The following is a 15,007-nucleotide window of genomic DNA, read 5'->3' on the forward strand; positions in this document are numbered from 1 at the left end:
TTTCATTGTATACTCATACGCAATTATTTATGTTTGTCATAGTTTACAGAGTTCCTGGCACACTCTTCCTTTGGATGGTGGGCTGCAATAAAAACCATTCAATATACAAGAGTGTGTGGACAAGTTTAACTCGCCCAAGTCGTTCCTCAGCAAGGGCAGAATACCATCGCAACTACCTCTTGAAAGTAATTTAACCACTTTTTAATGTGCAGCTTATGAGGAAGGATCAACCGCTGAACAATAAGTTTCTTTCGCAGCTGCTACCCCAGCAGGCCAGATCTTTCTTTGTTTTTTGTTAAACTCCATCTTAGAGTCATCAATAAGTAACAAAGGTGTTGGATCTAGAGGGTTATCTTTTCCTACCAAGTCTGACAGCCCATGGGCTACTTTTTCCCAAAATGAGACAACCTCAGGACAGTCCCATAACATGTGTTTTAAGGAACCCAGAACTCCAAGGTGACGTATTTCACAGTTAGGACTACGAGCTTTTTTTGTGTGGTATCTTAGAAGTGGTGTCCAGTGTGCAGTAGCGTACATGTACCACTACATTTCTCAATAGGGTGGTGGTAACGTCGCTGTTTCCTGAATCAAATAGCTTTTCAGTAGCGAAGCTCTTTTATTGATCAAGTAGTGTGGTAGCGTCCACACAAGCTACATCTTCCCTGGCATTTCTGAAGCTCAAGCACAGCGGATCTTTCGAGAACCCTCTTTGGAGCTTTCTGCTGCGGTCTGAAATAAAACAGGACCAGTATGCGTCACCACCGCCATACATGGACGTAGCCACAGAAGCTCAGAAGCGCTTCCGTGTGGCATCACGTGACATCACGTACCAATCCTTGGGATGATGCCTACGACAGGGGAGTAAAGGAATACAGACATTAGGGATGGTAAGATTCACCGATCCGCATCGGTGCACCGGCATAAAAGTTCATGATGCAATTTCCCCGATTAAAAAGGTGTGCACCGGATACAATTTGGGATGAACCCGGGATGCATTGTTTCTAACATCTTTGGATCGGTAAAATCCGATTTATTTATATATAATTATTAGTAGAGGCCCTATGCCTTTATTATTTAAAAATGTGACCAATAATTTTATACTTAGATTAATTCCTCCTCTCTAAAATGTTTCTCAGGCGCGCTCTGTCATCTCCACTGCTACAGTGGCCAATTCTCCTCAAGTTGGTCAGGTCTCGCGCGAGTTGGAGGCGTGTCCGGTAGTGATGGGAATTCCGGATCATTTGGCTCAGCTCAACAATATAAGAGCTGGCTCTTTCAAACGGCTCTTTATTTAGTACCGCTTCTGGCTTTTATAATTCAGCCAAATTTAGAAATGTTTTGAGCTATGATTGGTATGTATGCACGTATATCACTTAAATTATTCAATGTAAGTATACTAAACCTTATATTTTCCAGAATACCATTATTTTACATTAAGTTTGGTATAAAAACATTAAAGACATCAAACACTGTTACACATGTGTATTGAACGTTTTATTTATATTGCACGTTGTAAACCAGCGTGTCGCTACAAACACTAAACCCAGTGCATCTGGTCCTCGTGCATAAATGTATGTTACAATTCTAACATTCATTCAGTGCATGGAGTACCTGAGACCAATCAGTGTGGCGAAAAGATCATCCTATTATTCTGTCTTGTATTAATTACAAAAAAAAAAAAAAAAATCGGCTCTCAGACGGGAGCCGGCTCCCATCGTTCACGTAAAGGAGCCGGCTCATCCCTAGTGTCTCGGCGAGTCACAGATTATTATGGAGGAGAAAGTCACACATTCCACGAATTACTACAAATCAAATGTTTGGCGACACTTTGGATTTTTCAAGAGATACGGACAATTTGACAAGACACACGCAATTTGCAAAATATGCCGTGCCGCTATAAAGTACACAGGCAGCACAACTAACTTAAGTCAAAAAGAAACAGCATAAATGAGATGCTTACTGAGTTGCAGCACTAGAGAGATATATATGTGAAATAAAAAATGGCACTTTTTTAGTTAATTTATGATTTGCTGTCTGCTTAAGAACCAAAGAAATAAAAGCCGTACCGTATTGAATTACAGAGCATCATATTCTTTTGCATCACATTGTATCGCGTTGAATTGCATTGTGTTGAATCAAATCGTGTTGAATCTCTCTGCAATAGGGGTGAATCGTATCGTATGGCATTAGTAGTTGCTTCATATTGTGATGTGAGTGGACTGATTGAATTGTAATTGTGGATGAGCATGGACTCACTGTTTGACCGGACTGATTGAATTGTATGTGCATCAGGTGTGACTGCTTGGTAGTCCTTGAGACGTAAAGCATAAGAAGACGCGGAAGATGCGGGTGATTGTGGCAAGTGGTTGTATTGTAGGGCACTAACTCGTGTAAAGGATCAGACTACACCACCCTGGGAATTTCACCCAAGGAAATATTTACCTAATATCAGTCCCATTAACCCAAAAGGCACTCAGGTTCATATACTAATGAGTGGGAGACGTGGTTCCATCCATTAATGATCTTTTATTAACAACAGCCAAAAAAATAAACAATAATAAAAAAGGGGCCTTCAGTTACACAATCCACACATAGATCACAGAGGGACAGGGATAATACTGAGAGATGAGGCTTACCAGTGGAGAGGCAGGCTAGCTAGGGGAAGGGAGGTATCCCAAGGAAGAGCCACCCCAAATCACACGTGCCCACACATCCACACACAATGGTGAAGGGTCAAACCAACGATGTACAAGTGAAGACGGCACACAGGAAAGGGGGTTACCACCACCAGAAGAAACCAGCCCGCCCCCCACTTTAGGCTCTCAGCTTCTGCAAGACAGGGAAAGAATACATACAATTAGTGGGGCAACACACCTAAACAGATAAACTAAACGTAACAACCAGAGCACCTTAACTGCAGTTGACCAAATGCTGAAACAATAAACACTGGTTATCAGCAGCTATAGGAAAGGCCTCCTGCCAGTGGTGCAACACAAAATAAAAAAAGAAAACCAAATAGGCTGGCGTAGACCAAGGGCTGAAACAATGACACTGGCTATCAGCAGCTGTAGTAAAATGGCCTCCTGCCAGAGATGAAATCAAATACAAAAAAAAGAAGATAACAAAAAAACAAAGGCAACACTACTCAGAATAATATCAATTGCATGAGATGGTCGAACAAGCAATTTACAAATTAGGAGATAATTAAAAGGAATAAACCCCACTCGCAATGCACCTTCACATGCATGCAACTACAACAGACTCACAGGGGTAGCGAGCAACTAACATCCACGAAGGGGAGACGATTTTAAACGAACACAGTCCGAGACACAGCAGCTGAAAGCGAAGCCAGCTATAGAAAAAGCTAGCTATAGGCAAAGCAGCAGCGTTCTTGCAGCGGGAGCCACAGTAGCACTCATAGTTCCCCAGTCGAGTTACTAGACACCAACCCCAGCCTACGGTCCCGATCAGGCGGCGTCTACTTGCTCAGGGAAGGGGAGAGCCTATTGCGCTAACTAGGCTACTAACCGCGGTTACCAGCAATGATCTGTGAGAAGGTAGCTTCCAGAGGAGAAGATCCACCATAAAAGGATCAAGGCGGAAATCAGGTAAACAGGAAACCGGGCGTGCACTTGACGTCAAACGTGAACTTAGACAAGTTACCTTTCCTTATATAGAGTACCCACATATAATGATTGGCTGGTAATTGCGGAGTGGTTAAGAAAACAGAGCAGTGCACCTAAATAGACCGAACAGGAATACAACACATCCATCCTGCTACATAAGCAAGAACACCGTACGGCTGCGGCTGGACACTGTTTGGTGCGGGAGGGTGTCGCTCGCAGTTGTTTAGGCCTGCCGGTGACAAAGACAGTAAGATTAGGGGGTAGATGTTCCTGTGTTAAGAGGGGAGGTTTGCTGCCTCCTGTAGAGGACTTAGGGCCGGGGCTTTAGGAAGTGGACTAGCCGCGGTGAGACCAGTGTGGCTTTCCCTGGTGTGGGGTGAGCGACTTCTGCTTACCCTTCATCTAATGTGGCTCAGCTTCATCCCTGGGGATTAAGACGCTGCCTCGAAGTCAGACCCCAAGGGGGGTGTCGCCGATTGGGTGAGTTAAGTGTACATTTTAAATCTGTGCGTGTGTGTGTGTGTGTGTGTGTGTGTGTGTGTGTGTGTGTGTGTGTGTGTGTGGGCGCACGTGTCTGTGTTGTGTGCGTTGTGCGAGTGTGTGGATGTGGGGTGGGTAACGGGGGCTAGTGGGATAGTCGCTAATACAGTGTATTCATATGGCTTCTCAATATGGTTGTGGGTTGTAGTGCCTATAGAGTGTTTACTTAAATGGTGTGCAGTGCTTCCTGTTTAGATGGTGTTAGTGTGTGCAGTGGGTTGGTGTGCTTCATTTCAGCGTAGCGTGACGTTTAAGTATAATGAAGCCTGTGTAATGCTGATGTTGCCTGTTGCCCCTGTGATTCCCCTCACTCTTTTAAGTAGTTTAAGACATGTTTATGAATTAATAAAGATAATTCTCTGTTTCCTGATATTGTGGTTGGTGTGATCATTTTCAGGCTCTGATATTTACATCATCTTGTAAGGTCCCTTAGACCCTCTTTTATTATAATATGCATCTTTAATGTATCGGATCATTGGCAATGCATCGAGATGTGTATCGCATTGGCCTCAGTGATGGAGATGCACATCCCTAACAGACATACGAGCTTGAGTTTACTTGGTGGAAAGATGGCAGAGGGAACCTGTAACACTGAGGACGGAGAGGCTGTGCCTTGACAAATACATGTGTTTAACTGAACTCGACACTTTTATGTGGAGCACTTTTTTTAAAATTTGTTTTTGTTGCCAAATTGGTTTTGGAGCAGTGAGAGTAATGATCACCGGTGAATGTTTACTTTTTTTTTTTTTTTTTTTTTTTTAACCTACGTATCTGTTTGACTGAGTTATATTGATCACTGAGATAGCATTGACTTGGCATGAAGTTGGTTCAATTTAAAAAAAAAAATATATATATATATATATATATATATATATATGCTTCCCATCACCTCGTCAGCCCAGCCCTATATCTACCCTGCTTGTCTCTGTCCTGTTGCCAGTTTGTTGCAGTATTTTGTGCTTGTTTCGGTCCTGCCGTGTTTTTGCTTTGCAGTTTTTCCGTATCGACCCTGCCTGTGCCTTGACTTCATTCGTGCCTGCCGCCTTGCCCCGTTTGCCTGATTTGCCTGCCTATCTGGTTTCACCCCTGCCTGTTCCCGTTTTCGATCCTGGTTTGCTTTCGGACTGCCTGCCTGGTTTTCGACACTGCCTGTTCTGTCATATGCGATATTGTTAATAAAGCTGCCTGGAACCTGAAGCTCTCGTGCATCTGAGTCTGTGCCTGAGCCCTGACAATAAGATCTTTTTCCCATGCTTTCACATTGAGTAGATCTTTGTAAGTTGTAAGTAGCAAATTAGAATACATACCTGAGACAAAGCCCTTTATGGGGAAACTCACCCCATGGGACCCCATAAGCTCATAGAGCACTGTGTAGTTTCAGATAATGAAAAAATGATTTTGGTATATTAAACACTACACAAAGCTCATGAAAACTTAGGATGCCTTCTTTGCTGTATATGTCACCAAGTGTATGGATACCTTTCGATGCCCATGGTTTGAACTCAAAAGGCTTGTTATCTGACAAAATAGCTTTATTGTGCCACAGAGGTGTGTGGTGGTGCCATTTTGGGAGACCTTTTATATGTTTTTCAACTAGTCTGAAGTTTGTGACAGGTGAACAAACGACAGGTGAACAAGCTATGACAGGTCCATATTTGAGCATGCATTTATTGTGGGAAAAACTAGAGAATGCCATGTCCTGCAGTCTGATCGGATGCACTATAGCTTCCTTAACTGAACTCCAAGCTACAGGTGATGAATAATGTAACCAAGTTTTAAGTTGACGGGGCTGGAAGGACTGGTAATAAATCCCATTTGGAGAGCATTTTCTGCAAAAAGCCTATGGCATCACCCCCCTCACGGAGAACTGTAATTTTTCTTCCCTGACATTTTAGCTATCGGTAGACAATCGTTTGCAAAAATAAAGAGTAATAACTGGATTTTAAATCAAATTTGAGGGGTTTGAGACAGTAGCTTCACAGCTCTGCAAACCATTGCATCTGCAGGTCACGTGACCTCCTCGGATTTTGTTTCTTATTAATATTACACCTGACAGCACAACTCTTCGCTATTACTATTACTGGGGATCTGTTCATATGTGGCTAAACTGGTACCTACTGTAGCTGCTAACAATCAGGAGCACCCATAATCTATTTTGACAAATCAAGGACATTCAGCTACTGCTGCAGAGATGACCCATGGTGTGACATGATCCTAGTGTAGTAGACAACTTCAAACAGTAGCTGAGTGAAGTCAGTTATTTAGTGTTGTAGTGCTACTTATGAGTTTACATGGAACATTGTTGATTTGTTAATAAAGTGTTAATATTGAATTCATTTTGTTGCGATTTATAGATCCTAAGGATTTTCTATGGATTTTATGGATGTTTCCAGAGGGTGATACAGGTGGGCATCCAAAGGGGTTGACATGTATGTGGGCTGAGGTCACAAGTTTGTACTTGGTACCTTGGGACATAATACCTACAACACAGGACTGAACCATTCCAAACAGAGAGCTGCCACATCCGCTACGGTAAAACTACCACATACTAAATTACCCACACAAAGAGAAAGAAGTGACAGTTACATACTAAGTCAGTCCCCCCATCTCCACACAGATGCCCTCGTGTCCCCTGGGAGCACACTGACCTGCTGGAGGACAGCAGAATCATACTACCTGCAGGAGCAGCATGATTTTTAGAATATTTTATGGCTTTTTAGAATATTTATGGCTTTTAGGAAACATGCACTATTCAAAGCATATGAACATTCATATTGGGCTGTAGCGAAGTCAATGAAACAAAACAAAAAAAATTAAAGGGCGGTTCAGTGTAGTAGTCTACACAGAGGCACACCCTCTAACCAAAGCAAGTTTGTTTGAGCTGAACATTTTGCCACAAAGTGTTGCTGGGCTTTAACTGTAGCCCAGAGTGTACACTGGCATTAAGGTCATGGGGAAGGGTTCATTTTCAACAATCCAAAATGATTTTTTCTGCAAATATGCATTCTCAAGTGTAAATCGTCAATTTTTAATTGTGTAATGGTCAAATAAACCATATCTTAAAGTTATGCAGTATGGAATACACTATCGCTCTGAAGACTGGATACCAAAAGAACTTTCATTGTTTATACTATTAAAATACTACATTCAGTATATAGACTAAAGAATACAATGTATAGTTGTCAGGGCTCCCGCCCCCTAGCTGTTGTGTTTTTATTTTTTTTCCCTGTCCATGTGCTTTTGTTTTCCTTGTGTTCTAGCCCTGCCCCGCTCTCCGCCTTGTCTCCGCCCACCTGATTGTCTCCACCTGCCTGCCTGCACACCTGCATCCCATCACCTAATCAGCCCAGCCCTATATCTACCCTGCTTGTCTCTGTGTTGTTTGCCAGATCGTTTCAGTGTTTCTGCCTGTCTCGGTTCCCGCCTGTTTTTTCCTGTTTGGATTTTTGCTGGCTTTTGCCTTGCCCATTCCTCGACATTGTTTTTTGCCTGCCCTTCTGTCCTGATTGCCTGATCTGCCTGCCTTCAAGGTTTGACCCTGCCTGTTTCTGTTTTTGATCCTTGTTTTCCCCTTGGACTGCCTACCTGGTATTTTGACCCTGCCTGTTTTTGTACTGCCTGCTTGTTTGACGATTCTGCTAATAAACGCCTGTAAATTGGAGCACTCGTGGTCCGTGTCTGAGTCCGTGCCTGAGTCCTGACAATAGTGCTTGTAAGAGAAAAGAAACCTCATTTACAGTAGATACAGCACTGTATAAAGTGCAGAATTATGTACTGCCTAAAAGCATACCTTTGCTCCATAGCGGCTAATACCAGAAGATAACAAAGTTGAACTGGAGCAGATACAGTGGCATGAAAAAGTATTTGCTGCCTTCTTGATGTTCTCTGTTGCCTATTTGGAGCATTGAATGGTCTGATTTTCAAATAAAATATTGCACAAAGGGAACCTGAGTAAACACAAAATGCTGTATTTTGTTTGTTCCATAAAAATAGTTAAGACACACCCATATCACCCCTGTGAAAAAGTAAATGCTTCCTTAAACCTAATATCTGGTTGGACCATGCTTATCTGCAATAACTGCAACTAAACGCTTCCTATAATTTGATATGAGCCTTGCACATCCCTGTGAAGGAATCTTGGCCCACTCTTCTTTGCAAAACTGCTTTGACTGTGACAGATTCGTAGCTCTTCAAGCATGAACTGTGCATTTCAGGTCCTGCCACATCATCTCTATCAGATTCACGTCAGGATTTTGATGAGGCCGCTCCAAAACTTTAATTTTGCTCCTTTTTAGCCATTCAGATGTGGACTTGCTTCTGTTTTGAATCATTGTACTCCTGCATCACCCAATTATGCTTTAGCTTCAGCTCATGCACAGATGGTTGGACATCCTCCTTAAGAATTGTCTGGTGCACAGCAAAATTTATGCTTACTTCAAAGTAAGTCATCCAGGTCCTGAAGCAGCAAAACATCCCCATTCCATCACACTGCCGCCATCATGTTTCACTGTGGATACGACGTTCTTAGTGGAATGCTGTATTCGCTTTATGCCAGATATAGGAAAACTTGCACCCCCTAAACAGCTCCACTTTTGACTCATCTGTCCATAAACTTTCATCCCAAAATTCTTGGATCATCCAAGTGCTTTTTAGCAAATGTGACACGAGCTTTGATATTTTTCTTGGTGATCAGTGGTTTCCGCCTTGCTACTCTTATATGAAGCCCATTTTTGAAAAGTCTTTCTTCTTGTTGAGTCATGAACACTGACTGTAGCTGATTCTAGAGAGGCCTGCAGTTCTTTGGAAGTTTTTCTGGGGTCATTTGAAACTTCCTGTATGAGGTGCAGCTGTGTCCTTGAATTTTTTTTTTTTTTTTACTCTGCAGTATTCCAAAACCACTGGAGTGATGAGGAAATCTATGGTCAATAAAAAGTAATATTGCATTGTAAGTGTCTATCTCTTTCAGCACCCTTTTTTCAGCACCTATGTGTAATAAGTGAGGAGTACACAATGTGAAGCAGAGCAAAGGAATTTGTATAAAAGTAATACATCAGTCAAAATCAACAGTGATAGAGGCATAATTTTGTTGGAAGAAGCTCTAAAGTCTTTAATATGGACAATGTGGAAAAAATATTTGGATAGATATTTGTCAATATTTGAGGCACTGCTGGAAAATAGCAATGTGAGTAGCTAGTGCAACAAATCTGGATTTCAGTCATTCAATGCAATAAGTTTTGAAAACACATTATGGTAGTAAAGGTGAATGTTATAGAGTGGGTATTTTCAGATTATTGGATAATTGGAATTCATGAAAATTGTGCAAAACCATATATTTCTGCAGTTCTTGGTAACAGAATTATACTTTGGTAACAGAGAGTGAGGTCTCAAGCATCAAAGTTAAATAGTGCTTCTGAGAAGCAACAAGGACATTTCACCTATAAGCTGCAGAGCAACTGGACTGCAATATATTTGTGTAGAAAGTAAAAGCTCCTTTTACAGAATATCATTGATAAAATATGGGTGCAAAAAGCAAAATCATTATCATTGTGCAATATACAGATCAACATTAACAAATCTATTTTTGTTTGTTCACCAAAATAGTCTTATCTGGGGCAGTATTTCACTTTAAAACATGAATTTTATGAAGTTATGCAGATGTTCATATAACAATTACTAGAATTATAACAGGTAGGCTGCTGTTTTTCAATAAATATGCTCATTACAAAATTTATTGTTGTTCATTGATTGAAAAATACTTATGCTTTCCATAATGCAAAACTACTTATTACAGCATCTAGCATAGCTACACTTGTCCCTCTGCTCCATCATCATGTAAACAATCACAGCAAAATTAACAATATGGGGCTGTCTGCTTTTGTCATTAATATTAATGTAGAGGACACGCTTGATGCTCATAAACACGTTTAGAACAGGTAAATCAGTTATGATAATGAATAGGTGCCACATGCAATGGGGACATTTTTCTCCGTGTATTAAAAAAAATAATAAAAACCTTGCAACACTTCCTATGAAGAGTATTTTCCCTTTAGTCTCACGGACTGTAGGTGCACAGTAGTGCCCACGCAGGGCTGCAGTAAATGCCCAGCAACATTTCATAAGGTAAATCTTCCAGTTCTTTTGTTCAGCTTCATAAATAAGTGCTATACACCCTGTTTAGTTCGTGTTTCCCTACAAGACATGTGGTATGTTCTAAAACCACTTAATGTCTCAGATTTCATAGCTCCTTGTATATCATAACTGATAAATATGTTGATATTATAGATGAGTCCATCCAAAAAAAAGATTATTTGAAACTTTTAGTATCATATTTCACGTCTAAATGCGAGCTTTTATTTTGGCATTACAAAAAAAATCCTAACCCGGAAGTTTCTGCCTTAACGCCGTTAATAGGAAACGCAAGAGAGTCATCTGACGATAACGCGTCGGACTGCAGCTGAACAACAGACTATGCCTTCAGAAAAGATCTAGCTCTGTATATTAGGTTTAGCGTGCAAACTAGCCAAAGTTTGACTGAAAAATAACTATGGGTTGCTAGCTACTGATTAATGTAAGTGACGTTATTTCAAATCGCGCAAACTGCAATTTGAACGTTTTGTGAAAACTGAAGTTGGCTAACTAGTTAGTTAACTACTTTCCATCTAGTCAGCTAACTGGCTAATAACCAAGACCTGTTTATCTGTAGCTAGGTCATTGTAGTATGGTGGTACGTAGTGGTTTAATTGACAGTTGTGAAATAGAAGACGGAGGAATGGATCATGCCGAAGAGTCAAGGCCGTTGCTGAATGCAGAGAACGGGGGACGGATAGAAGAGAAGTCGGCGCAGGATATATACCTGGAGTGAGTGGCAAAATTTGCCGGCTGACAGATTTATCTTTTAGTAACGATATATATACTACCTTGATATCTATCAACATAACAAGCCCACAAATAAATGTTGTCATCAAATCAGCACAAATACTTGATAATCGTTTGTACCTGATACCAGGAGTGGTCAACGTTTTAAAAACTTATATACCACTAGGGTATACTCCGTGCCATATTTAAGCATATGTTAATATACCAACAGAGATCTACATAATATGAAAGGATTTTTTCAGGATTGACAGCTGGCTGGATCACAGTCAGGTGATTGATGTGTCAGGTGTTGTGGGAAATGCAGTGATTGTAAATTTTTAACATTTATTTGTTTTGATTGTATTAAAATACATACTGGACTGAGCCTCCACATACATTAAAATTGTGTAATTGCTGTATTACTGTATGTTTTACCACAGACTAGACCCAGTGATGGAGATATACTTCAAACATTACAGGGATACCACCTTATTACTGTGCTCAGTTTCTTGAAGGGGATAGCTGGAGCTCTTAACGGTCTACAAGAGAGTGTGAATAGAGCTTGTCTTTTTAGAGAAATTAAAAGCATTCAGACAACTGCCAGAGTAGTTCGTGTATATGATTGTTCAGAATTACCCACTTTTCTGTGACAGACCTGTTTTTATATATATATATAAAAAAAAATGGTTGTTGGCATGGAATGTTTGTCCTTTGCCACAGGAGAGTTTGTATTGTGAGATATTGCGAGAAGTGTGCACAAAGGCTGGGTTCCTTACGAGCACAATTCATACATGTAGGCTACTTTTGCAAAACAGGATGCCCACTGATTTAATATCTCTGACAGAAACACTTTCAGCATACATACCATTCAGTACCATGCAGTACATATCATTCTCAACTGACATACACATTTGCCAAAATGCCACTCAAAGTTCATATGACATGAGCATACAGCTAACAAATTTGCTAACATTGCTTCACATACAGGACTAATTTGAAATGAATGTTACCCAATTTTTATTATTTCAGCATTCAAAAATAGATATAGCGAGACATTAAACTTATATAAGTGTGTGTGTGTGTGTATAAGAAGTATATATTACATAATTTCTATTATTAAAACTGACTTCCACTGTAATAATTAAATTAACAGATTCCAGTGTAATTATGTAGACTATGGAGGCTGTTTATTTGAATGCTGTCACAGAACAAGAGGGCAAAGGTGCAAATTTTTTAAAAGCTAAATTTTGCATGGACATTAGGATTTATTTTTCACTTACATTGTTATAATTTCATGGAATGGCTTCCCAGGATTTGTGGCCAAAACATAGATTTTTAGGGTGTTCTAGACAAAGCTTGACACAAGGCTAGTATACTCTGGACTTCATGATTGCGGGAAGAAGGAAGAGCCCTGTCCTCCCCATTGAATATCTTATGTTTTATGGTTTAACAGCACATTGGCTTGGTTAAGGGCAAAATGCTCTCTCTGCTTTTGTCACATTGACTTCTTGCTACCCTTTCCCTCTACTACAGCTACTGTAAACTGTAAAAGGCTACACAATTACATTGAACTTTGACCTCTTTGTTGAGCTGCCATAGTAATCCTTTGGACAAACTTGACAACTCTGTCATTTCATACCCCTGCATATATGCCTATGACATTACAAAGATTGTCTTAATAAAAGAAATGCCTGAGCAGCAGTAGCCAGCCTACTGAGCTGCCATGGTAAGTAGTAGTTAGCTTAGCTAGCTACTACTGGCTAGCTAACTGGCTAGATTGTGGATCAACATTATAGTTCAAACTGATCTCAATGATGCCGTCACATTTCCTTTGTAGGTCTACAAAGGTATGCATCTATTTGAGCTTCTGCATCCAAATTCAAAGTCGAGTGACAGTAGAATGTCGGTTATACTGAAGCATTTCCAGTCCAGCAACCGTCAATGGCTGGACCCTGTACAGCGCTTGAGAGGACAATACATTCTCTGGTGGTGACATCAAAAAATGAAGACATAACAACAGTGTGCTTAAAGTAGTAAGGGCAAAAACTAACTTAACTCAGCCCAAATGACTGCGAAAGACCTAGTAAGAAGTATTATTTGGGGTACAGAATGATTTGTAGTGATGTACTGCAGCAGAAGAATAATGAAGAAGCAGAAGGTGATGATATGAAACTATGTTGGTAAAAAATATCTATGTTTGGCCATTTATTGTGTGTCTTTTTAAAATTGTTTGGAACTCTTTGTGGTCAGATAAAGTGAAGACCCCAAAGTAACCCCCATGGCCTTACTTTTAGTGTTATAAAATGATCAAAGGGTGTGATTTCATAATATCATATCTCACATCCCAATATTGTTGCACAACTTTGCACAACTCCAGGTTGTGACGTTCTCCAAAAAAGTAAAATGAAGGAAAATATATTTTTTCAAGCTGATGGTCTTTTTGTGATAAGAATATGACTTGTGACATTACATCTTTGTGTCTCTCTTCTCCTTTTCATCAGGAAGGTCAGGAACCAGAAACTGTATTTGGCCACCTTCTCAGCAGTTCTAGGTCCTCTGAGTTTTGGATTTGTCCTTGGATACAGTTCCCCAGCCATCCCAGAGCTGTGTAAGATGAGCAATCCGCGGCTGCAGCTGGACACGGAAGAGGCCTCATGGTTTGGGGTATGTCTTCCCCCTAATAGTCACAGTAGTGTCTGGGATTAAGTATGGTGATTAACCCTGCTGTATGTCTGTTTTGTAGTCTGTGGTAACATTAGGTGCAGCACTTGGGGGCGTGGTGGGTGGCTGGATAGTGGAGAAAGTTGGACGGAAGCTGTGTCTGATGTTCTGCTCCATGCCCTTCATCTTCGGTTTTACCATCATCATTGCTGCCCAAAATGTGTGGATGCTGTACGTTGGACGGGTCCTCACTGGCTTGGCCAGTGGAATGACATCACTTGTGGTGCCTGTATGTACATTTTTCATAAATATGTTGTAAACATACCCTGTAGAGACTCAAGAAAGAGAATAGAGTTAAATGAAGTTATTGTGAAATTAATTAAATTAGAGTTTTGTTCCAGATCATGAATGTCTTTTGACAAATTTAATTATATTGCCATGTTGCTTCTCGTATAGCTTGCCATTTAGGAGACACTCTTAAACAGAGCAACTTACATAAGTTACAATTTTACGTATTATCCATTTATACAACTGGATATTTATTGAGGCCCTTGCCGAAGGGTAGAACAGCAGTACACCAGTGGGGAATCGAACCGGAAACCTTTTGGTTAAGAGTCCTGCTCCTTACACTATGCTACACTGCCACCTACATATCTATATTTTCCAAGCCTTTGGACAGCTCAGAAATGGAGTACAGAGTCCAGATATGCCAGGTGTAGTTTTTTTAGGGCTAATCTTTTTTGCATCTTCATTGCATGTGACACTTCTCTACCTTGCTCTAGCTCTACATTTCAGAAATATCCCATGCCCGTGTGCGGGGTACAATGGGCACTTGTGTGCAGCTCATGGTGGTGTCAGGAATAATGGGGGCATACGCAGCAGGTAAGAATTCAGGATGATATGAAATTCTGAAATTTCCTCATATCTCTAATCTGTAGTTGTGTAAAGGATTGCCCACCCCCACTGATTGTCACTGCATATAGGTATGTTTTTGGGTGATGTCTGGGTGTTTCTGCCTTACATGTCTCTTAATGTATGTAAGTGAAAAGCTCAGAATGTATATATATATTTAATGTGCGATATGTGGACAACCTTGGGATGTTGTTGTAGAGCATGACACTGACTCATGTCCTCACTGAGCTCTTTCTATGTGTACAAAGCATCCTCTCAAGAACACTGCTTGCTATACTTAATCTTGTTAAGAGAAAGGCTACACATGTAATTAAATTTACTGTGCTCAACAGTGAGGTCTGTATTAAGACAGACTAGCCGTGATCACTTCTAAAGTTTTTTTTTTTTCCCCTGGAATGGCCGTGATAGTTCAG

General features: G+C 40.6%; 1 protein-coding gene across 1 annotated transcript in view; it reads left to right on the plus strand.

The window, feature by feature from the left end:
- The first annotated feature begins 10,620 nt into the window (after nucleotides 1–10,620).
- slc2a8 (solute carrier family 2 member 8) overlaps nucleotides 10,621–15,007 on the plus strand; it is a 30,547-nt gene continuing 26,160 nt past the window's right edge. The window contains exons 1-4 of the mRNA XM_036527320.1: nucleotides 10,621–11,024; nucleotides 13,523–13,685; nucleotides 13,765–13,971; nucleotides 14,465–14,564. Coding sequence (XP_036383213.1) covers nucleotides 10,885–11,024; nucleotides 13,523–13,685; nucleotides 13,765–13,971; nucleotides 14,465–14,564 — 610 coding nt within the window. The 5' untranslated portion in view covers nucleotides 10,621–10,884. The remainder of the gene's footprint in view (nucleotides 11,025–13,522; nucleotides 13,686–13,764; nucleotides 13,972–14,464; nucleotides 14,565–15,007) is intronic.

This window comes from Megalops cyprinoides, chromosome 4, assembly GCF_013368585.1.
Source record: "Megalops cyprinoides isolate fMegCyp1 chromosome 4, fMegCyp1.pri, whole genome shotgun sequence".
Classification (NCBI taxonomy): domain Eukaryota; kingdom Metazoa; phylum Chordata; class Actinopteri; order Elopiformes; family Megalopidae; genus Megalops; species Megalops cyprinoides.